This window comes from Pyxicephalus adspersus, chromosome 1, assembly GCF_032062135.1.
Source record: "Pyxicephalus adspersus chromosome 1, UCB_Pads_2.0, whole genome shotgun sequence".
NCBI lineage: Eukaryota > Metazoa > Chordata > Amphibia > Anura > Pyxicephalidae > Pyxicephalus > Pyxicephalus adspersus.
The window spans coordinates 85,080,247-85,106,491 of record NC_092858.1 but is presented as its reverse complement, the minus strand read 5'-3'; the positions used below and the strand labels follow the sequence as shown (position 1 = coordinate 85,106,491).

General features: G+C 35.0%; 2 protein-coding genes across 2 annotated transcripts; both read right to left on the bottom strand.

Moving 5' to 3' along the window:
- Positions 1 to 63: 63 nt before the first annotated feature.
- On the bottom strand, positions 64 to 10,148 carry LOC140322004 (uroplakin-3b-like). Its single transcript, XM_072398678.1, has 6 exons — positions 10,020 to 10,148; positions 7,696 to 7,842; positions 6,159 to 6,366; positions 5,118 to 5,194; positions 2,391 to 2,517; positions 64 to 1,583 (listed from the first exon to the last, which is right to left on the bottom strand). Exons 1-6 carry the CDS (start codon positions 10,078 to 10,080, stop codon positions 1,436 to 1,438), a joined length of 768 nt encoding a protein of 255 aa, XP_072254779.1. The 5' UTR covers positions 10,081 to 10,148; the 3' UTR covers positions 64 to 1,435.
- Positions 10,149 to 14,908: 4,760 nt separating this feature from the next.
- LOC140327391 (uroplakin-3b-like protein 1) lies at positions 14,909 to 21,345 on the bottom strand. Its single transcript, XM_072406804.1, has 6 exons — positions 21,257 to 21,345; positions 19,229 to 19,372; positions 18,341 to 18,557; positions 17,729 to 17,808; positions 15,773 to 15,902; positions 14,909 to 15,080 (listed from the first exon to the last, which is right to left on the bottom strand). Exons 1-6 carry the CDS (start codon positions 21,312 to 21,314, stop codon positions 14,909 to 14,911), a joined length of 801 nt encoding a protein of 266 aa, XP_072262905.1. The 5' UTR covers positions 21,315 to 21,345.
- Between the last annotated feature and the right edge of the window lie 4,900 nt (positions 21,346 to 26,245).

The window sequence follows — 26,245 nt, the reverse complement described above, 5'->3', positions numbered from 1 at the left end:
GTGATCAGAAGGGGACAATCAATGGCACATGAGTGATTTTCAACAATAAATGTGTACTGTAGTCTTCTTCATGGAAAAATAAGACATCCCCCTGAAAATAGGACCTAGGGCATATTTTGGCATTTCAAAAAATATAAGACAGTGCCTTATCATGGGGGAAACAGGGTAGTTTCAACATAATTCAATCATCTACAAAACATAACAAAAGCACATAATAAATTACTTTCTCAACAAAATTCCACTTCTCCTTACATCAACTAATAATCATCATTAGAAAATATCAAAAATTATACAATCATCAGTGGACAAAGGTTGCTTAACAGTTTTAATTTATTTTAAAATAGCACAACAGTAAAAACAGACCAGGTTCCATTTTTGTATGCTTTAGAGTGGCTTGATATGATAGCCTGTTCAGAATGAATCAACTGCCTTACCCAATGCACCCTGAAGCATGAAAACACATCCAATGAAGTGTACTGAAGTGTGAATAGGCCCGTATGCCTTATGCTACACAAATTGTCATATTGTGCAATTGTAGGAGATCATTCATTCATCATCACTACCATTTTCTAAAGCACTGTTTCTCAACCAGGGTACCGTGGAACACTAGGGTTTATACAAAATTTGCCAAGGGTTCCTTAAACCATGAGTACTTTGGCCTTCTCAGATCAATTACTAGTGACACCAGCGAACTAATTTACTGTGTGGCAATATTAATGCTAGCAGGGGTTCCTTGAGATCTGAAAAAATATTTCAAGGGTTCTCCCATGTTAAAAATTACGAGGCTGCTCTAAGGTGATACAAGTATTGCAGGTGGCATTTATGTACCATGGAGCATTTAAAAACAATGTGATACGCTGCCATGTATATGAGTTGTATGAAACTTTGCAGCATGTTTTAGGTAAAGTATTTTCACTCCTATTGTGGGAAAAGAAAATCAGTGCATTGTGTGAAAAAAACGAATGTCAATGCACTCCTTAGCAATACATAGTCACTTTTACTTTGCCCCTTTGCTCTGTTCAGCAGCCAGAATGAAAATATAAAGCTGTGAGTTACACAGGGCTGAGGACTGTTCACTAGCCTATGCAACAGTTGTGTTAGGGAGGGATTCATCATAAGAAAAAAAAGTGTTGCTATTCTCTGCCTTGCTGCATTTCATGCCCTGAAGCCCAGCTCTGCCCTTTTATTTTAGTGTAATTTATCCTTAGCCTCCAACTATTTTTATCAACTTTTGTATATTATTATCATGGTATAATAAAGAGTAAAATGATAGAATTTATGTAACAATCACTTGAAAAGAGTAAATATGCGTTACGTTATTTATGACTTTTGCAGACATTCGTTGTTATTTTTAGTTACACAATAGTTTAAATCTTTATTCAGTGATAAGACACATATACTGTATGTGTATAAAGAGAAAAAATTTTCCTCTTTACTAGTCCTCATAAAGTGGCCTTCTGCCATGAGAAAGTGAATTAAAAAAACCTGCATAATGTGATCTATAAGTGCCACGAGCGAAATTTTCCTCTGGGTTACGTGCATCTACATTGTAAATCAGCGTTTCTTTCCAGCAAATGTCCCGACTAAAAAAAAACAAAAAGAGTATAATTAAACAACAGCAACAAAACAACATATAATAAAATGATCCAATTTTAGAGCATGGCTGTCAGTTCTGGGCTTGAATAGGATGCAGGGTAAAACCATCCACTCAGTTTTCACAAGGGAGGATGGATCACCACCCCTAATAGGCAACACATGTCTTTGCTGTCATGGCCACCAAATTTTGGTCCATTGGATTGTTCCACTGGAGACAAGTAAGGCAAGTGAACACACTTAGAAGAAGTAAACAGGCTGATGGGTAATGCTGTTGGTGATCAAGCAAGATAGACAAGCATGGTTGATAGATGGGCAGAGGGTCAGGACAGGTGGCAGACAGATGCGGTGGTTAGGCATTCAGTAGGCATGCTGTCTGAAGGAAGTTTGAATATTTTTCTCAGTGGTTTGGTTCCACCCGGACACAAAGCAACACATACCTAAGTGAGCATATTCATGAAGAAACACATACCTGCTGGCACATCTGTGTATACAATGCAACATGTGCGTGCCATCACACATGATTATAAGAGCATGCATGATCATGGCCTTTCTGCACATGGAAGCATGTCTGACAAATAGCACACCCACAACCTCCACAATATCATTCTCCCTCACCCTTCACTTGGCACTAGACACTGGAAACAGACATGGGGAAACAGACAAGTGAGTGTAATACTGCCTCTAATACAGGGAACATATAATAATGTACATACTCCTGTATTTTCAACTGCCCTTAATGGCTTGACCTTTATTGACTATGTTTGTATATTAAATAAATACATTTTACATCTTACCTGCCAACAGCTAATGCAGCAATTAGGCTAATTAACAAAATAGCCAGCAGAACAGAAAGTATAGAAGTTAGGGCAATCATTCCTCCACTTCGACCTTTAGGTTGAGGGTCTTCTTGAAAATGACTTCCTAAAAAAAAAAAAAAAAAACCTTTTAGGTATTTTCAGGACATTATTCAAATACTTTAGGCCAAACCTAAAATATGGTGGAGAGGTTTCTTATTGATCAGGCTTAAAGTAGAACTATACTTGGTGGGTGGTGAGCTTCTGCCAGATATACCAGATATGCTGAGCATACTTATGACACCAATCCAAAACAGTGATTGAATCTAAAGTGAAATCAACAGCGAACATATTCTAACCAGTTTTTTGGGGGTTTTCATTAGACATGAAAAATTACATTGTGTCAGTAAATAATAACCAAAAGTACATATCATATCGTGTATATTAGAAGAGCACTGTCCTGAGTTTCATCTAATTCCTACCTCATGATCAGGATTGCATTATATCATACATGTATGTGCTTGTTTTCAGACTTCAGATCAAATTATTACTGAATAGAAAATTTATAGGACCAGTCAGTCAAGAGTACAATTGGTGGAACCTTACATTCACTTTGCAATTTCCATATCAAGGCTAAAGCTTAGTAGTCTGCAATGACTTTAATTTTAAACCCTTTTAAATCCCATACAGCTTTTGTATGAGTTTTTAAGCGTTTAAAAGGACACTTTAAACCAAGATATGTGGCGGAGAAGAGTTAGAATAGGGATCATGCCTCCAAATTGGAATTTCAATCATAGGCATTTAAGTCTCACTTTAAATGCTGGTGAAACAGTCCATGTAGCCTTTTTTTTTTTTTTTTTGCAATTAGGACCTGTCTGGTTGCATTTGTTTAGTGTTAAGATTTAGTTGTGTTTAAATTATATTTTTGTTCATTTTGTTGGCACATTTTGTTCAGAAAAATATAATGAATTAACAATGAAGAAAAATCCAAAAATACACTTAGTACTTTGTTATACTTCTTTCGTATTTATGTCCTTTATTCTGCATGGGCTTCAGAATAATGAAGAAAAAAAAATATTAATTCAAATACTAACTGTAACTAACTTCTTGTATCATAGTTGACAGGTCAGCATTGTACAAAGAAGCCTTGTCACTGACCCCCTTTTTTTTTTTTTTTTTTTTTAATTCCCAGCATATATTATTTGGATTGATATGACTAATTGATGGCCATGTCCTTGAGTTGATAAGCCTTTCCTGAAGAAAATGTTTATTATACTTTGCTTTGTGGCAAGGTGCATTATATATAGTGGTTACATAGTAGGTTAGGTTGAAAAAAGACATAAGTCCATCAAGTTCAACCACTAGGGAAATAAACATATCCCAGATATAAAACACTATAAGACATAGTTGGTCCATAGGAAGGAAAAAAAAACCCTGGTACAATTTGCTCAACAGGGGAAAAAATTCCTCCCTGATTCCATGAGGCAATCGGATGTTCCCTGGATCAACAGTCTCTGTTATCTTTACTTTAAAGCCTTAATACCCAGTTATATTCTGTGCTTCTAGAAAAAACATCTAGTTTTATCTTTAAAGCAATCCATAGTAGTTGCTGAAAATACTTCCTGAGGGAGCGGATTCAACATTTTCACAGACCTTACAGTGAAGAATCCCTTCCTTATCCGTAGCTTAAACTTCTTTTCCTCCAGACGCAAAGAGTGCCCTCTTGTTCTTTGTAATGATCTCAAAGTGAAAAATTGGGAAGAGAGTTCTCTATATGGACCATTTATATAATTATACAGAGTGATCATATCCCCCCTAAACGTCTCTTCTTAAGGGAGAATGGATTCAATTCAGCTAATTTCTGATAGCTGAGCTCCTCCATTCCTTTTATTAGCTTAGTTGCCCTTCTTTGCACTCTCCAGTTCCACAATGTCTCCATGTCTGCAGTTTATTCCTCTTTTAATACAAGAAAGTACTTTATTAGCTTTAGATAGTATCACCTAGTTACATTACTTTATCATCACCAAACCTAATTTTGGATGATGTAATGAAAAAAGTGACAGTGGTAGTCATCTGTGTATTTTTCATTGAAATAGCACAAGAGAAATGTTCCAATACCCTTTCCTCTATATAGTAAAGTTGATGTCTCAAATAATTTAGCCTGACCTAAAAACCAGAAGAGGAACAATGCACTAAGTGAAATTTTTGAGTGATTCCATATTTTTTCCCCCATTGTTGTGTGATTCTAATTTTCCATACTTGGTCTGAACAAAGCATATGCCAATATTTAGAACATTTTAGAATATTTCAATTAGAACAACAACAACAATTTAAAATATTTCAGTTTTTGGAGGTGTGTTTTACAATGCCAGAATGTTCAGCATTTTAAATAAAAAAACTTTTGTGTCATATCTGATTTATTTTTTCCCAACCAGGAATTCCATAGCTCTTGCTGTGTCAAATCAGAAATAATGTTTGTTACTAATCTAGTGAGTAAATAAAATACATGTGGGTTTCCTTTAGAAAGATAAAACACTATTGATTAAAAAAAAATGATGGTTATTTTCCTCTAAATCCAATAAGAGTTAAATATTACAGGTATATGGATAAAAAAAAAAAGATCCTTATGTGTCTGTACACATATGTAAATTGAATAATTGCGTAATAAAAAAAATTTAAGATATTATTTGATATTCAAGTAAAATAATGAATAATGTACTTTCTTACTTGTTAAAAGTGTAATTTCCTGGGACCATTGGGTTTCTTTGAACAATCCCGCACTTGATAGTAAAACAAATTTCACTCTAAAAAATGGTTTTAGTAGAAATAAAATATAATTAATAAAACTTTGCTGTAATTGTTGAGAAAGTACATAAGAGAGGTAGAAAATAAATTGTTCAAGTCGGCTTGCATATTCTTTAAATTACAACTAAAGTTACCTATATGACAGTCTAAATTATTACATAATCAATTTACTATGTGACACACAAGTAAACAAAAAACTGAAATCTTCCCATATTTATGTCTCACACTGCAGCTCACAGAGTGAAAGTTTTAACATCACAGCAGTAGGTATCAAAAGAAGACATTTACAGATTAAAAAGTTCAGATATGTTCCTGTCACAGGTCTACCGATGAAGCAGGGTCTCAGTATTATCTTGTCTGTCAGGACCCCCATTACTCTCAAAGAGATTACACCGACCTGCAAGCTAGATGTGCCAGGAAAAAAACTTTTCCATATTCTGTGGATCATAGATTTGTTTCACTACATTAATAGTGAACTTATTTGTAGGGAATTGAAGACCGCATTTTGGGACATCGTATTTTATACATTATATTTTTGGCATTTTTTTTTCTAATTTAAGTATATCACCTTCATTTGTAGACATTATTTAAATGAAAATATAAATGTTTAACTGTTTACATGTGTTAAAAAAAGGTATTTAATATAGAATATACTTTTTCACATTACTGTATATCTGGATTTTCCAGCAACTGAAATCCAAATGATTTTAGCACCTCTAGTATACAGGAATCTGTTTTCAGTGTTTTGTGGGTGAGCCTTACTTTTTCCTCCTAGACCAGCAATGATTCATTCCTACTCTAACAACCAACACCTGAAGATAACTTTGGGTCAGTGGAGAAGGGGGCAGAAGAATAAAGCATTGAAATGACATCCCTTTACACATATAGAGCACTTTTGTATATAACATATCACAACTAGTGTCACAACAGCAAAAATAAAGGAATAATAAACATTGCTCCTACCTGTAATTCAAAGTGTTGTTTAATGGACAGTTGCAGGCATCTTTTTCTGAACAATTTGTTTCTGAGCCAACAAGTAGAATATTAATGGTATTATTTGATTGTGGGTATTGATCTGCTGGCAGAGGAAGAATGTGATAGTAAGGCAAATTATTTGCTTTGAATGTGTTGCATGAGACCGGAGTGGATAGATCAGTTATTGTAGGAACAGCTGCAACAAAACAAAATAAAAAATTGTTAGAATGTTGCACCACATGTAGGACTTTTTGTAACATAGTAATAGGATTTACCATACTATAAACATTAAACCTGAACTTTTAATATTTGGCTGTTTGTCTTGAGGTTAGTTGTAATATCATGCCGCTAGAAAATTAGAGGTTTATCAACAAGGGAATTAATGTAAGTGAGGCTACATTTATTGCTATACCCTGGCGGGTTTACTGGTGGATCCTTTGTGCACAGGCAGTGCTAAGCTAAGGTTGTTGTTTTTTTTTAATTTTTAGCAAATGCAGAAAATACCCATTGATCTTTAAAAAAATGCAATAGCCTTGTACCTTCCTAAGAGTTAGGCAATCAATCTTAAAGTGCTTCCAGGATATTGTGTCCCACTGCCTCCTATCTAATAGAGATGAAGAAAGGAACACATGATTATATATTTAAAATAAGGAAAGCAGCCTGAAAGAAAACCATAGTTTCCTCATAGATCTAGTGGAGTATCTTAGTTCAGCCACCCTGGGACAGAAAGTATGTTACATTGGAAAGCTGTAATACAGTATATGCATATTTGTGGGGGGTTTAGATATACCTTAAAGTGGGCCATAGAGATGTATTGAAATTCCCCTAAAATTAGATATAGCCTATATGGTATGGTTAGCTCAAGTGGGGATGGGGTTGAGGTGCAGACATAACCAAATTCTAACCCAAACTCCATCTCCACTCACATCCATCCATGTCATAGGTACATCACTTTACTTGGCCAGATCTCTCTTTTTTTTTTTTTTTTTGGAGACCACCTTGGCTCACTCAGAATTCCGAAGGCTCTTGTTTTGTAAACCACTGCTCTACCAGCCTGCCAGACTGAGTTGCCTCAACCACCCCTCTGGTGTTTCTCGGCTTGCTCTCAAGACTTGCCCCTTGAGCCACACCACACCCAACCTTAGTGTCCTTCCCTATTTCCCCTGCAGAAGGAACCAATTTCATTTTAATATATTCAGCCGGATGTTTTCAGTTCCTGATCTGGGAGTGAAATGGACTGTCTAATTCTTTCAAAACAGTCTGTACCTGGATCTTGTAGTTCTTCAAATACATACAATCTTTTACAGGTCTTTATAGGTCTTTTTTTTTCATCCTCCAGGTGCAATGAAAGTAAATTATTCTAAAATGTGGCCTTCCACCCTGCCCCCCTTCACACTTTTTTATAGATGTTTGAGTAAATGGACCTTGTTTCAGTTGTTTTTGCAGGTTGCTAAATTATTTTAACATTTAACAACATATTTTTGCTTTATGTAAAGAAAATATCACAGCATATATTTGTACATACCTTTACTCTTTGCAACTACTAGCCACACAATATTTGTAGGATACTTATTGAAAATACCGTGTGGTTGTTCCAGTATAAACATACTTTCTGTTGCATTGTATTGTGTTACATCTTTTGAAGTAAGCTTTGGAATGTAGTCTGTCACTTCTAGAAACAAACATAGTAAAATATTAGGATTATTGTATAACATCATTTTAATGTTCATAGGTGTCCTGTGCTCTACAACTGCTCATCCTAGGTTAGAAAGATACAGTTTTTGAAAGACTGAAACTGGTATTAGATTTGTTGTATAAGTATACAACACACACACACTGTACATACTTAGATTAATAATAGTGTGCTCATTAAGGTGGAAACATTCGAACTCTGCTTTTATCTGCCGTGTTGAGAAAAAAGGAACGTGTGTATTTGTTGGAAGTTGTTAAAATATAGACATAGGGCCTGATTTCATAAAGTTTTTCAAGGCTGGAGAAGAAACAGGTCTTCTTTAACACTGTTATTTTTTTTTCTATTCAGTATATATCCCAAGGCCATAAGGTGTTCACCAGACAGGGTGGGTTATGTTTATCTTACTAACAGAAGCTGTACAAAGAATGTCCAAAGTTCAACATTTTTCTGAGTACAAGGTGGTCAAACCATGCATTATATTGAAATATTATTACCTTAGAATATGTAGTGTTTTAATATGTTTTATTAAACTTATATCAATGAATCTTCATGTTTTATTCTAAATGCAGTTTTTAATTGTTGAACCTTAACATGGCTGCTGTTGCAAAAACCTACATCTGGGCAATGATCCCCTACATAATATTATATATAGTATATGTTTGTGTGTGTGTGTGTGTGTATATATATATACGGTATATATATATATATTCATATGTCTATGATTTTTTTATATACGAGTATTAAACATTTATAAATATACAACATACTTTGAATAATAAATGTCAGCTTAAAATTTCTGGTAACTGCAGATTTAGCAGAACAGATACAAAAGAAGATCAGGCATACTGCTAGTTTAACACATTTTTAGCTTAATGCTCATTCTCCGTAGTCTAATGCCCCATGAAATTATGTCATGTCCTCCAGACTTGCCACAATAACAAAGGGTTTTGTCAATTCCACAAACGACTCGCTGTTAAATAAAATATATAATTTGAACCGATCTTTTTACAGTCTAGGGTCCAAGTCTAATAGTGTACACTGCCATAAACATGAATTGTATGTTATTCATTACGTTTGTACAATTTCACATTGTGGCAGTAACCATAGACAGACAGGTGTCTCCTAAAACATAATAGATGGGGAAAGTTCTATCCATTCGGTGTCACTGAGTTTATAGCCACCACTGTCAAAGAATAGAAGCTTAAGCCCAGTATAGACATCCAATGGGCGTCAGATGATTGTAGATGACTGGAAACAGTCTTTTGCAATCATTTCCAATACTCGAGGAAAAAATGAGCACTGTGCACACAACGTAGTTCTGTTGTATGTAGCTGGGAGGATGAACGAGTGGCATCCTACTGTGCTCTCCTCCAGCGGATTGATAAATGATATTGAGAGACCACTGTATGTCATATTTTTGCCCGAGATGAATGGTCATGACTAGATTATAAGCTCTTCGGGGCAGGGTCCTCTCCTTCTGTCTCACTGTCTGTATTCCCTTTGTCATTTGCACCCCCTATGTAATGTACAGCACTGCGTAATATATTGGCGCTATATATATCCTGTTTATAATAATAATAATAATTGACTATTATATGGCGTGCATACATAACTTTAATTGATTAGCGAAACAGCAGCAGTGTTTAAACCTCTTCGGGGCAGGGTCCCCCAACTCCTCTTGTGTCACTGTCTGTAGCTGTCTGTCATTTGCAACCCCTTTTTAAGGTACAGTGCTGCGTAATATGTTGGCGCTATATAAATCCTGTTTATTAATAATAATAAAAATAATAATAATAATTTAGCAAAGCTAAATCTATTGTGTGAAATACTCATGTATTCCAGCTCAAGATAAATGCCCATGATTACTGTGATCTAAAGTAAGATAATAACAGAGCTTTACAAAATATGTCTGAAATATATGTATGAGATTCATTCCATTAGATTGGTAGTTTACTAATTTTTCCCAAAGGCTTCCCAGTGCTGCTGGTACATGTGTTCTCTCTGACTACTGGATTTTCTGTAAAGGTTGTTAGATTTTACAGCCTCCAGATTCCTTTATTAGTAAATATAGTAAATATGTGTCTATAAATGTCCATAATTTAGTGTAATCCAGAATTCAGTCATTTACATATTACAATGCAGTAATGAAGTCTTACCGTCCGTGGATGCAGCAGCACATAGTGCTAAGAACAATCCCAGTTTAAAATATAGATCCATTGTTCCAAAAGGTTATGGTTTCATGTGAGCGTTTAAAGTTGTAGTTGGTTTTCTATCACTCTGTTTCACTGCTGATATCTTTACTTCCTTAACATTTGTCTTACTTTAGGACAGTTGACAGCACTTGTTCTGCCCAGGGGGTGCAATGCTATTTAATAAAATTGCATTCTTCATACCTAAGCAGTGCATTGCATGACTGGCATACACGTTAAACCTGTTTTGAAAGAAAATCACAGAAGATAAGCGAAAGAACACTGTTGTAATATTCATAAATTAAATCACATTGTCACACAGTAAGAGCAACTCAGATTCTTGAAATGGCTGCACAATGGGAAGGGTCATTTTCCTGTAAGTTTCTCCTACCAGGTTGTAAATGTAAAGGGGTTGGTTATGTTTGAGAATGTATATGCTATGTTTGTCTTAGATACTTTGACATAATTTACTGCCCAAAATATAATGTTTACAAAAAAATATGCTTTTACCTTTAAATGTGAAACATAGGGGTATATTTAAGACACAAAATATTGTAGCTCTGCATCAATTAAACATGACATTAAATGCAAGTAAAGTTCAGACTCGGAGCGTAAAACAGCACACCAAGCAGGTGAATTGCACTTCAGCATTATTGTGTTACAAAGGGACATGCTGGCAGAAAGAAAAGGCAGGGTGACAGAGAGATGAGCTCAATAATTTTTTACTTTAAGGGGATATTTTTTTTAAACATTCTTTATTGATAGGTTTAGGAATAGAAGGATACATTTTGTATGCCTTACAATTATATGAAAGCACAAGCAAATTCTTGGTGGAATGAAAAAATTAGGATGCACATATTGCTGATGGAAATTCCGAAGATTTGGCAACCATGGATTGACTGTATGGGTCCTTCTTTGCCACTTTAGCGAGTCTATTTGTAAAGCAAGCTAGGGAGCGATTAGGCAAAGGAGTATGTTTCATTGCAGAAGGGGCATTGCTTTTCTCGGTCTGCAAGAAAACCCTGTCTGATAGCAAATTTTTAAAGTGCAATTTTAGTTCAAGTTTAAGCTGCCTGCCTTTGCTAGGTGTGGCTCTGCAGGGAGTTGTATCTCGGTATTGATTCAATATAATTTTAAATGCTAAGTAACATTAGTTTGGAATCCAATAAAAACATCATGATTAAAAGCAATTTGCTATTGTTAACTTTTATTAAAAACATCTATCTGTATCTAAAACTAAAGCAATGGTTGACTGAAATATTATATCTAAAACACTTTTACACTATAGAAGCCAAACCCAGTCATTTTTGCAAATATAATGGGTTTTCCATAGTTTAAGTATGTAAGAATAATTCAATGCAACTATAACCACTCAACAATAACACATTTGGTTTTACAAATCTGTACCTAATATACTAAAAGCAGTCTGGATTAGTTTTGCTTCAATATATGAAAACAATAGGTTCTAAGTTGCAAAATTTTTTAAAATGTTAAAAATAAATCTAATGCTCTCCACTTTTTAGTTACTCCACCCTACTTTTTAGCAATGCTGATAAGGTCAAGCAATATATCTAATTGAAGAAATTAGATTTATTCATGCTCCCAAGTTACAAGAAACCTATCCAGGGTTCTCAGCTTGGAAATAAAATGAAGGTTTAGTGGGCCTTTCATTCCACCTTAGAACCTATCCAAGGGGAAAGCTTCAGCTAGACAGAGTCCAGGTGGATAAGGGACTAACATTGTCAGCAGGTTGGGCTTTATATTCCATGAGGTTCCAGGGAAAGAAGAGTGTTTCCATCAGTGCAGGGGTGTGCTCAGGTGTGGTAACAATCTACCAGCGTGTTAAGCAAAGACTCTGGGCTGGAAGTCCCGGGTACAACAGTGAAAGTCACCCCTCCAACAAAAGCAATAAACCCCCGAGTTATGGGACTAACACTGTGAGTGACATTTGCCAGTCACTGCTTGTTGTTAGAATTTTGTTCTGCTGAAGAAGTAAAATGTTTCCTTTTGTATACTGAAGAAAGTTTATTTGAGTTTAATAAAAGACATTCTTTTTTTGGTCTGCACAGCTTTGTCCTGTGTGTGACTTATCCCAATTGCCCCAAATGCCCAGGTTTGTGAGAGATTCACAGCATGGATGAGTGGAGTTGGGCTTAAAAATTAGTACGGACCTGTCAAAGCATTTGCATTTCAGTCCAGCTATTCTTGCCATAGCCACACTTTTGCTAGTCAACACAGAACACAGATTTTTTTGGGGCATTTCTGCTTCATAATTACTGTTTTCTGGGCCAGGTCCCTGTTCCTTGGACATACTTGATTGCTTTGATTATTGTTCAGTGCAGCTTTCCTCAACATTTTACCCCATAGGAACCTTTGAAATATTTGTTTAGGTCTTTGCTAAAGCCAATTTATTCATGTGGAAAATAATGCCTTACATTGGTGGCCAGTGGTAACAGTACTTCTTCACAGATATCCAAAACAGTAATTGTTTTAATGAAGCTGGCTTTGCTAAAATTCCATTGATCCTGGAACTGCACTTTGGAAATACTAGTGGAACCCTGGGGTTCCAATAAAATATGGTATAATGATTAGACAGGAGACCCAAAGATAGTATTGGAAACTGTATTGCCGAACCAAGAAAAAGGCATTTTAGTTTCCTAGCAGTTTAGGTGGATGAAGAAAAATAATGGCCATAGAGACAAACAAATCAAAATAGGAACTAAAAAAGTGAATTATGATTTAAGCTGATACACCTATTTTGTCTACTCATACAGTATGTGGGTAAGCTTTTACTTACTATCACCTAAAAGGTGTCGCCTAATGGACCTGTATACTAATTGGTATATTCCTAATTTTAAACCTACACATTTCTGTATAAATCATAGGTCCAATGTTATTGCCCAAACCACAGATGCTTCTCCACTCCTATTTCTCCAATTCAAAATCTTGAAGAACACATTCATTTTTAACATTTTAATAATTTGTATCTATATTACAGGTATATCTATATTAAAGGAAAATACTGATAACCTGGGGCAAACACAACCAACAGATTTCTGTGGATAAAGAATGTGTCACAGTGCCTTATTGAAGGGCAGGATTAAGGTGTTCCTGGTGCAGATAGTTTAACTAAGCCTTCCTTGCTTTCTTTGCAGTTCTCGGCATTCAGTCACATGTGCTGTAAAATTGGACTACTTACCAGATGCTGGGATTAAAGGCCAGCGTATGTCACCGACTGTGGTTCCCATCCTAATCATTGTCTGATTCAGGACCACCAACTTAGTGATTTTATGTACCTTTTATTGAAAGGAATCCAATGAAACAGAACATACCAACTAAATATATCTTTTTAGTACTGGCTCAAACTCTTCCTAACTCCCAATACTTCTTCCCCTGGACAGGTGCTTTGAGAATATGGACATTTATAATTACTGATTTTTTTTTTTTTTACCTGTGATCCAATGTGAGCAGGACTAAATAATTGTTGTTTGATAAGATTTTAGAATATAATTATTCATTCATTGTCATCACATTACATCTCTTGAAGATAAAGTACCATCAGAAAAAATAAATGGCAATTTTCTTTTAGAGCAGCCAAATAGATTCCACCATATTTATCTAGTACAGATTACAACCCATGAGCATAAAAACCATTATTAGATCTTTATATGCTAAAGAAATTTTATTGAGACAAATAAAAACAAATATTTTGTGTACAAAATAAAGCTGTTTAAAATATAGAATATACAGAGCAGTGTACAGAATTGCGGTGTAGAATTTGGAACGCATAAGGAAGTATACAGAATAAGGTGGTGGGGAATATAGAACACACAGCGACCCTATCATGGGTGCTACATTCCAATGTATTCAAACCAACATGCTGTTGGGAGGTAATCAGCAAAATGGCCAAATGTTCTGCTGCTGCTCCAAAAAAAGTTTAGCCAGCCAACTGAAAGTAGTGAGAGGATTCTGTTTTATTTCTCAAGTGTAACTAGTGTCATCCACCAAGATGTGCTGTATATTATGAATGTACAGGCAGTGATACAAATCTGTTGGCTGGTAAAACAAGTTGGCATATTTACATCCCATCTATGCAATCAGATGTTGATTTTCAGTCAATGGCAGTTCCAGGTCGCCCCATGATTTGGTGTAACCTCTGTGTGGATGGGAAAAGTAGTCCCTATTCAGAGGCAGAGACTAATTGTCTGCATTCACAGGAAAATAGCCCTCAACTGCCCACTACCAGAACACATGACTTCACATGCTTTCCTGGGAAGGAGACTAGGCAGCAGTGCAAAACAGAAAGAAGGAGGCCAGGCATGAGACGGGAGGAAGGTAAATTTAAAAATTATGTGTTATTGTTTTATAGGGCTTGGGGGTTAAGAATGGGGGGTGGGTTTGCTTTCCTGGCCAGGGGTTGTTGCTTGATGTCCTGTGGCTGGGGTGTTGGTTATTGATGTGTCCTAGGGTTTATTGCTGTCTGTGATGGGGTTTATTTATTGTTCCTCTTGGCTGAGAGTTATAATGTGTAATGAGGTTCACAGAATTTTCTCGCTTATAGATGTGATTATTGTGTAATGCTGTTCGACCTATGATATGGTCCACCTACATAGTCATGGAAAACCAGTAAGGTTCTAAAACAATAGTAACCATACTGTTTAGCCATGCTTACATTGTAACCACACCTTACTTTTATAACCACACCCCAATTATGCCGCAGCACAATTGCCATGCTGCATTAGTAGGCCGTTCCTGGTTATGATTATAAAATATGCAGTGCTATAGATATTAGGATGCATCAAGTATAGCTATCTTTAAAAAAAATATTACATATGGTAGGACAAAGGTCTACTAGGTCATTTAAACACCGTGTTCATTGTGGTTTGTCTTGACGAGAATCGTTTAGAATGTGTCAGGTACATCATATGTGGAACGTATGAGGTGTGTGCTGCATAATCATCCATATTAAGCTCTTCCTTTACCAAGAATCCTTCATTGTCGATTGTGTAACACCAGCAGACGTCTTTGCTATAAATAAAAGTACAAGTGTAAAAAATGTTAGCATTAATAAAACACAAAATAAAGACTGCAAATTGCAAATACTTACAAACCTCTAGAATAACATACAAACTGATAAAATACTAAAACCAATATTGATTAGAAAGACATTAAGGTATTTTGTAACAATTCTACTAATTCAGCTACTAAACTTCACATTTGGAATATTGTATAACTAATGCCCTTACATATGGCTGACTCCTTTTTATAGCTTTTCTGGAACCCCAATACCCAAAGCACTCTGTTTTTAATTTATTCTAAGGCTGGTGAGAATACACTTTCATCAGTGAAGCTGGGTAATTTAGCAAACCTGGAATGGATCTGGTTCAAGATTCAAAACATTTGCTAGAAAATCAGGCCCATTGTATTTGGTATGCATTCTTTGGTGTCCTGCATGTCAATGTAATTAAATTAGTTTTGTTAAAAAAAACAGAACATTACTGGAAGAGAAGCCAAGATGCCATTTTGCCCATTATCATGGGTCATCAACATCAAATCCATTGGCAAACACTGTAGGATCCACAATATATCCTTTTTCTTCTTGCCTGTGTACATCATTGTTTTGCCAGTAACATGTGAAAATCGCAACCTTTGCATTTATACATATAAGATAGTTATATAATGGAAGTCATATTAACAAAGAATAACATAAATGCACCTACCTGCCCAAGACAAGTGCAGCTATGAGACAAGCTAACAAAATAGCCAAGAGGACGGAGAGGATGACAACAAGTACAATCATTCCAGTACTGCGCCCTTTGGGCCATGGATCCAGAATACTTGAATTAATTGCTAAAGAGAAATAAAAAATTCAATATATAGAAATGGATATATTAAATAGGTCCTAAGGGACAGTACTTGTACCAGTGACTATTTACATGAATCTTGTACACCTGATGTGACAACCTTTTTCCTCCCCATATATTTTTTTTTGATTCATATTTAATAGAAGCAATAATTCTAATCATTACAGATAAAGAACATAAAGTTTCACAATTAGCACCATTTTTCTTTAGTTCTCACTTGTATCCCTTTTTAAGTGGCCCTCTGGTACACGGGGCTTATTCTTGTGCTACTGAAATACTTAAATACCAGGTGGCAAAAGCTCCTCATAGGTCCTACCAGTCACTTGGCACCGTTTTACTTCTACATGTTTGCTTAAGTCTGTTTAAGCAAAGACACTGATTGGTTTACTGGGCAACCAATCAGTCTTTCTACCTCCCACATATTTACAGTGCAAGGCAAAGTCAGGATATTCCTCACTTTTCAGTTCACATCATTTTGTTCACCATTCTCCTGTCTTCATTCTATTTTTTGATGATTTACTATACTTGTGGTGCATTAGGTTATTGATGCATCAAATTTTGGAACAGTCCTAAAAACAGTTTGTCCTCTGTTAACCCACACGCTCTGTGTAACATGTGGAAACATATTTTTTTTTAAGTTCTTTACACACATCAGATGATTCTTGCCATGGACGAGTGGTCAAGATACTCTCTGAAGAAAATCTGACGTGCACAGCAGTCCCCTGATTGTTGATCCATCTGGCAGGCTGGATTGATAAATAACTGATTAGGAACGATCTCTGTGCATTTCTATAGAAGAGAACACTTGGGGTGTCCCTTACCTGTCCTCCGCCTCCTCTCCAAGGAACAGAAAAGTGCTATGTGTGTAGTGCTCATTCATTATCATCTGTCACTGGAAATGATCACAAAAGATTGTTTCCAAGGACAATTATTTGATGTTTTTCTGCTGTCTATAAGGGGCTTTAAGGACACAGTCTCATCTGTATTAAAAGTCTTGATATAATGGTCAGTATTTATTAAAGCTCTCCATGGCTGGTGAGGATACACTTTCATCAGTGAAGCTGGGTGATCAAAACTGGAATTGACCTGGCCCAGGATTTAAAACATTTGCTAGCAAAAAGCAAATTACTTTTAAGAAAGTGATTCCAGGTTTGCTGGAACACCCAGATTCACTGATAAAAGTGTTACCTCTCCAGCCTTTAATAAATCAGGCCCAATGTGTTCCAAAATTTGATGTTAGTATTGTTATAGATATATATAATTCTTCTAAGGGAGCTGTTTTTTAAAGAAATTTAAAAAACCTTTATTGATTACAATGAAAGTATAAAAATAACTGTGAATAGGTTGATGTATAAATATTGTCTGACAATCCTACACAATGGACAAATGTAAGCATTTACTTTGGAAACAGAATGTCCCCCCCCCCCCCCTTAATCTAATTAGGATGCATTGGGGGGGAAGTACAACAACAATGTGATCAATGTACATTACAATGTGATTGTAATGTGATCTGTGACATTTTTTAAAAAATGTTGGTAATAAAACAAATTTGTTTTGTATATCACAGGTATCACAAGTCTCGCTGAAGGTTAGTTAGCGAAAAAATGAAATCAGTTATTTAAATTTTTTGTTACAATCTTCTGTAGTGTACACTGCATCAGCATCAATGGTACTTTTTAGCAGTTTCTCAAATGCATAGAAAAGTGATCACTTGCATTTAGTTTTATGTGTTATATTAATATAGTTTTCTATATTGTAATGTTTATCCAGGAGTAGCATCTAAATAACATTTAAATAAATGTATAACTGTACCTGTTCTCAGATTAATGACTTCTGACCACCGTGTTGCCTTGACCATTGTGTTATTGGTATTCAGCACAACAAATTTAACTCTGCAAACAAAGAAAGAACAAAAATACAAAAAGAGTTATTGCATATACAATGTCTTATTGTCTTTCCATTGTGGCATGCATTTTCAGCAAAAGGTACTGCTAGAATGCTCTGCCGCAGATACATGTGGTCTACTTTAAATTTTCTATCACATGCATTTAAGACCCAACCTCAAATATAATGTTGTTCATGCATTTTGAAGACAATACCTTTTCTTAAACTGGATCCTTAAGGCATATCTAGAAAACATTATTTGGCATGCTTTTTAATCCTTGACTTTTATTATCATTATCTTCATTGGAATACAAAATTAGTATTATTATACATAGAAACATATATATATATATATATATATATATATAATCGGATCATGTTTTTTAATCTTGGACCAAACCATGTAAAACCATAAGAGGAGATGCTGTATAAGGATGGCTTTACAGGCAGCATAAAAAAGAAGGCACTCAGTTGTTTATTAAATTTTAACAAAGAATGTAATCAAAAACGAAAAAAAATAAAAGAAAAAGAAAAATGTACCGGTAAGGTCCAACTTTGGGTAAACGGCCATTACAGAATTTAACCATTGTGCAGTTATCCTCAATACCAACTGGAAGCATTGCAATAGGTTTTGGAGCTGTGTCAGAGCATGGGTAGTTAGCAGCAGTTCTTGGGTAAATGTGATAATAATTATTTTGTTGGAATGAGGAATATTCAACTGGGTTTCTCAGATTTGCATCTGTCAAGTTTGGAACAACTGCAAAGAAAAATAAAAACACAATATTATTAATAGTTCTTTAGGTGACATGTACTTAACAAGAAATAGATTTTCCTGATTTTATATTATTATTAGCTTCAGTAGTGTAAAAATGATGACAATTACAATGATTACCTAAAAAAGTCAATAACTAAAGGGATAAGCTTAGCTATAGCAGCAGATGGAAACACTTGGAAGCTTTACCAGTGCAGTCAAATCAGCACCCGATTCAACCATTATCAACATTCGTTTTCCATATTCAGCAAAAGAGGTAAGAAAAAATAGATTAATAAATATTTTATTAATATAATAATAAAAAATATATAATAATACATTTATTATAATAAATATATTAATAATATATAATAAATATATTAATAAACCCACAAACCCACAAAGTCAACCTACAGTTTAAAACTTTTAGGTTCTATATGAACTTTTTAACAATCTTTTATTAACATATTGTAAAATTATGAAAAGTCACATTGTTTTTGTGAGATTTTTTGTAAAGAATCAACTAAGAAGGTTTTTATTGTTTTTTGTTTGTTGTTTTTTATCATGACCGATAAATCCGTGTCAGGCATCGGGGGACTGGTTGTGTGGCCCAGGTCCCAGACCTCAAAAATATGATATACAAGATCAGTAAATGATATATGAACAATTCAACATACCACTATTTAAAGCAACAACCAACCAAACTGTACTTGTATTATACTGTTGGAAGATACACTGTGGTTCGTCAAGAGTAAAAGATGAGAGTGTCAGTTTTCCTTGAAGTGGCTTGTATGTAATTTGAGGAACATAAAATGGAACATCTGTAAAAGAAATGTACCATAAGCATTAGTTTATAAAGTTGTGAGCAAATACATTATTCATTTTGTTAATTAGATAATCATATTGCATATTAACAAACCTCACTGCAAGATACCTATGTGGTATATATAACTCCAACGTCAGGAGACTTTTTTTTTTGGAATATAAACTTATATTTTGTATAATCATGCCTATTTGTCCCAGATGTCAATAGGTTTTCTATTTTTTACAGAATCACAAGTGAAGTAATTAGTATAATACTGGTATTCTATACTAGACCATCCGGCATATTGTGGTGGAAGGGCAGGCTGAATAACAAAAAAGCCGGATAGGGCGGAGTTCTGTAAATACAGTACTCACTTCCACAGGCCAGCACCCGCCAACATCTGACACAACTGAAGAAGTGAAGAGCAGGCAGCAGGGTGGGGTAAATCTGCACCCCACACGTCTCAACTTGCGCCATGCAGGAGGACCGCAGCAGATGCAACACCCAGGCATTTTATTATAGAGAATAGATAGTTGCCAGACAGATAGTCATGACTGTATACTGTATATATATATATATATATATATATATATATAAACTGTAATAATGATATTACTTGTGTTTTCGATTACATTTCCTCAGTTACTATTGATGTATGTTGTGGCAGGCTGCTAAGGATACAGAGGTGGGCAGGTATGAGTGGCTTCATGGAAGAGACCCCATAGTTGGAACAAGAATTGGTAAGCTATATTGATCCTGCCCAACCTACTGACTTGAATAAAAGCTAAGATAAAAAAAAAGCAGTTTTAGGAGTAAAAATCTTAGTTTATATTAAGTAAATTTAAGTATATGAGGTATTTATGTATCTTTAATGTTGCCCTTGAAGCCATATATATATATATATATATATATATATATAGGCGTTTCAACAATTCATCAAAGTTGCTGACAGTTTTGGGCTACAATGCCTTTATCAGACTAAATAAACAGATGATAATCTGTTTATGCCAGGAGAGGGTCTTATCTCGGCATCCTGTTCCCCAAATGGTTTTGGAGGGATTGTGGATGAGGGGGCAAATCGTGATGGTGAAAAAAGCCATAATCTACATAAAGTCAAACTTTTCTTGCACCATTCAACTTTTTTTATTCTGATCTTGAAAGTTGATTTTTCCAGTCAAATTTGAAAGTACAAAAACTGAGAATTCAGTTGGGTTTGTTCAGTTCTTATAACCAGCCTGTACTAATAATTAGTTGAGTAGGTCAGTTGACATTCTAAATGCCTGATTTAACTTGCTTTGCAGAAATACATAATGTTTAAGTATGTAGTTTGTATTTTTGCCATAGTATTGAGGGAAACTATATAAACAAAACTGTAACTACACAGCTCTAATATACAGTATAATTATGTTATTTTAATAATAGAATTCTGAAAATGCTGAAATGGTTAGCACAGGTCACTATTATGAAGCCAGCATATTTGTAATTGGCTTCACATGTTTTAAGAGATAATGTAGCTAAAATAAACAAGTTGTAAGTTGGTAACATTCAGCACAAATAAACACAAAGATGTTTATCTCCATGAAGGTGATGGTTATTTTAAGCAATTCTGAGTTATTCTGAATCCAATGAGGTTTCAAAAAGTTGTAGACACATAGCTGAAAATAAGGATCCTTATCCTTTTGTTAAAGCTTGGTATCACAACTGTGCTGGTGTACTATTATGTATGCTCATGGCAGTAAGACAGACTGATAGAAGAAATCTAGAATTAGGACATACCACAGATACCTAAACAAATGCCATTTTGCCATTACCATAAATATTAACAAACCAGTGATTCCATTCACATACATTAATCAGACTCTTTAAATTTGTATAACAAAGAAGAGATGCAGAAATTTACCTGCAATAGTAGAAGTGGCCAATATCAGCAAAAGTCCCAATTTTCGGTGAAGGTCCATCTCTGCTCCGGTAATGTGTGATGTACATGCAGTGTTTTAAACTACAAATACATGTTGTGCACATCTGAACAAAACTTAACTGAATTTCAAAAGGTCTAGTGTCTACCCCAGAGGGGATAATACTACCTTTTATGTACAGACATTCCTAGCATATTGAATAGAACTAGACAAACAAAACATGTCAAACTAGTTTACAAAGTATAATAAAATTGTAATTATTTAAAAATATTTCTGATGATCATCAGGATTTCAGTAATAATACTAAATGGAAATCAGATAATAAATAATCAATCAACCGTAATTAAAATGATCCTGTTGGAAAATTATTCATGTTGTAAAAATTGTTGATTATTAAGTGACCCATATTTAAGGTTGTACAACTAGGTAAATGCCATACTAGGTGTGGTAAAAATGTGTCCCTGTGTTTGGTCTAAACGTCAGAGGTATTTTTAACTGAACAAACCCTAACTGGAGGGTAAAGTCAACCTTGCATGGAACATTTTTTTTTAAAGATTAAGGCTTACAATAGAGAACCTGAATGATGTGCGTATGAAGGAAATGGTTTTTCTCACAAAGGCTACAAGCCCTTATAGCAAACATTTTTTATTTCACGTCTATTTATGTCACTACAAAAGCTCTGCAATAGAGAGAATCCCCTGTAGGAGAAATCCTTTCTAATGAGGTGATAACTTGTAATTAAATTACTTTTACACAATGCCAAAGGATTTCTTTTACTGACATCTCTGTCCCTGGAACATTCATAGGTATATTTAGCAGATCTAAAGTGAATAAAAAAGATCAATGTTATGGTTTATATACACTTTAAAGTGTATGTAAAGGCAGCAATTTACATTTTATTTTTATTACATCTGTGTTTCACCCCTCTTTTTGTCTTGCTGTTGTCATCCAAATAGAAAGTGATAGGACATCTAAAGTTGTTTCCTGTTGCATTTTTAGGATCTCACAGTACAGTGTAACTCAGGCAGCAAAAAAATATCCTACTGGGGTTTTGTGCACTACTCTATCTCTGATCTACAAATTAAAATACATTTGCTCCCAGTAAAAAAAAACACAGTCTGTAAATACTTACATATTCTTCTACAGACACCTCCTAATGACAGTCCTTTGGTAAAAGAAAAATCTTTTCTCTGTTGAGAAACCAAACTTCTAATCTGATGTTTGATTGTAAGCTCTTTTGAGCAAGGTCTTCTCCTCCTCCTCTGTCATTATTTGCATTTGTTTGTCATTTGCAACCCCTATTTAATGTACAGCGCTGCGTGATATGTTGGTGCTTTAATAAAAGTTTATTAATAATAATAATAATAATAATAATATTGATTCCCCCACATAACAAGCAGGTACCTCCTCCTTACCTTAAACTCACTAGAGAAATCATTGAGCACTATGAGGGCACAGCAAGCTTTGGCTAAATGTATCATTATACTGAATCCTTAAATAACTTTTCGTGAACAGCCTGACTTGGAAAACATAGGCACTCCATATAATAGGTAAAAAGCACTGTGCCTAATACAGTTACAGGGAATCAAAGGCTCATGCTGTATGTCACATTGGTCAGTATTTGTTTTTATAATTCATCCCCACCTCATTTTCAATTGAGCTTAAATAAGGATATAATCCATTTGTTTGCAGGAAACTGCATGTAATAACAGGGATAGACTTCAAGTTTTTTTTTGTTTTTTATGAGCATAAAATATGCAATAAAACATACACACCTGAAAAAAACAGGAGTGCATGTAAAGATCATAGACTAATGCCCATAAAAAAATGTATTAACCTTGAGGTGTGTTCCTGCACCATCTGCTGGTGGATTTTCAATATTGCAATACATGCTGTTGTTAAGTTTTTGTATAATATTAGCACTGAGCAAAGCCACAAAGGAAAAGTTTGTGTATAGGGAAGCATGGTCGATTTCAATGCAACTCATCCTTAACATTGTTATGACATTTTATTTCTGCCTAAAATGCCTGCAAAACACAAGACATTCAACCGAAGCCTAAGCTTCACAGAATTGTAATAGTTCATGTCCGCTTGAATTCTGTACGGGATGGTTTTCACTAAAATAAACAATATTCTTCAATAATCAGGTTCCACATTTCTTGTGTAGCAGTTGACAGGTTAGCTTTGCAGGACAGAGCCTTGCCATAGACTACTTTTTTTTTAATTCAATTTCAACCATACATTTTCAGTAGAATTGAGAGCTGGACTTTTTGCTGGCCTTGTCTTTCAGCTGATGCCTTTTTGGCACAATAGCCCATTAATGCATGCCTTTATATTGTAAGCCTTACCTGTTCATCTTTTCAGATTGTTCTGCAGCATGTGCCCTGAACAATATGAATCAGATCCAGAGTTTTGGGATTCAGTAGTCTCCATGTCTCCTTTTAGTGAGCTCCCCTGCCCTTTGTTGGGGCCACTTTGTATGGAATATTACTCTTTATTTTAAGGGAACTGATTTATAGTTATGTTTTGTATTTATCATTGCTTGAGCCCTGATGGGTGAGCAGGAATAAAATGATGATTTGGTTATGTTATCTTTAAACCAATGAAGTGCCCTTTAATTGCTAATAATAACACTGTCTGTGATTTTATTTGAAATATCTTGGTATTTTTATTATTGGTTAAAAGGAGGTGCTTGTGAATGCTGCTTAAAATGCCATGCAAATATGTGAAATGTATTGTGCATCAGATTCTAAAAAACACTGACACTCTACACTTCTTGCTATTACTGAAAAAAGTGACCAGTTCAGAGACCAGTGGGTTAGTAAATCCATTTTCAGAAAAAAATGATTCATTTCTTTTGTCATCATCCATCTAACCATAGAGATATATTTACCTATTTTATTTTTGTACAGTATATGAAGATTATTATTTATGACTCATTCATAATTTAAATGCCTCTTAAATGCCTTTTAGCTTAGTATCTCCTTTAAATGGCATTGTTTTTATAAGATTGTGAGTTTTATAAAGTGCAATCTTATGGTCCCTTGATGGGTCATATACCTTTCATTTTGTACAAGTTTTTATTAAGATGTTTTACACATGTCTGAGCTCCGTCTCTTTCTCTCCCTACGTGGAAAGCTCCATGAGCTGTTAGCAGAGAAATACCCCAAAAAGAATTCCTGCTCTTCTAAGGCTTAGTTACCATTATACCTCTCCTGATGTAATGTTGAACTAACTGCATGTGTGTAGAAAAGTTACATATACTGTATATAGGCCTTGACTTTAAACATTTATATTTAAAATCAGTGTTGATAATTGTAACAAATGTATACCTGGGCTAAATAGATTGTAAATTCTTTTGGGCGGCCCCCCCCTCCTTTGTCATTGTTTGTATTTGTTTGTCAGGTACAACTCCTGTTTATGTACAGCACTGTGTAATATGTTGGCACTATATAAATACAGTATAACAATAGAAATAATGATAAATAATGTTTTGTAATGTTGGTGTGTATTAAAAATAAACCAGTTGATTGCATTTGTTTCCTATGGCCAAAAAATGAGAATGAATTGAACGTGAACTATGAATTGCTGCAGATTGATACACCTTCATAAACCCAGTTTTACATACATAAGTTATTAATGGAATTTTTTTTAAATTGAGCTGAGTGACATGTTGTGATGTATGTGGTATATTAGAAGGATATCCTCTGAGCACAATAAAAAACCCACAAACACAGAGTGTTCAAATAAAGTTAATTGTTAATAAATTCAGAAGAATTCCTGCATTTCTGCTTCTACCAATAGGGCTAACACACCTAGTTACATCTGAACACCCCTTAGTACAAGCACCACCTTTTGATCATGCAATTCATTTTGTAAAACCTAAAAATGGAATGTGGAATTACTGGCAACTGCCAACTTTATATATTTGTTGTGTATACTGTTTCTCTGTACAAACACAAACAATTACAAGAGTAAGATAAGGGGTGAGCCAGGGACAGAAAGGCTAAGAAATATCACAAACAAACTTTCTATATCTCAATGATACATTTTCTTTATCCTGTTGCTTAACAATATATCTTCAAATAGTCTCCATAAATACTTTTTCTTTGGAGAGAAGTCTATATCCTTAATGCCTGTGGCTACAATTCAAGCTCCATTCAGAATGTCCTTATTTGTAGTCACCTCTTTCCGCTGTAGAGAGCTGAGAATAACACCTGATATTGCAATCGCTCTGTTACTCTCTAGTGTTCGTCCAGATCCTTGCTCTTGATGGGAGTGGGGAGGGAGAGTACATTAGAAGAGATGACTTTGCAGAGCCTTGCGTTGTCATCCTTGTTAGCAGCTTCTCAGTGCTGCTGCTGTCTCATAGCACAGTGCAGCACTAATCACTATTATTATCATTGTTCTTGTAATGTTCAGTACATTTCCCATCTTTTTCTACAGGTCCCCTATTTAAAACAATGACTCTTTCTGCCACCTAGTGGCCAATTGTCAAAAGTGTTCAGCTGTCACAATAGGAAATGAATAGGAAAGGAAAAAAATTATGAGCGAAATGAAAAGAGAATAACTTATAAATAGAGCCTTTAAAGAGGCCTTAAAGTAAACCTGTGTTTTGTGAGGTTGGTATAAGGTCTTTAGGCATGTAAGTTTAAGTATTTAAGTCCTTAAAGCGTACCTAAACTCAAAAATTTCACTTTACATGTAGGGTTAGACAAAAAGTGCAACACTTTCTTTTTAAAAGCCTCCCAGGATACCTATGTCACCCATCCCGGGAGGCTCTTGGGCGCTCCTTATGCGCATGCCTGAGCATCTCGGACATGTGCAGAAAGAGCCATTTCAGGGACAGATGCCAAGACTAAGCGGGGGATGAAAGACACCTCCAGACCGATCAGTTACTTCCTCTTTAAGTATATAAGTCAATGGGTATTTAATGTACAGTGCTACGTAACGTATGTTGGCTAGATAAATCC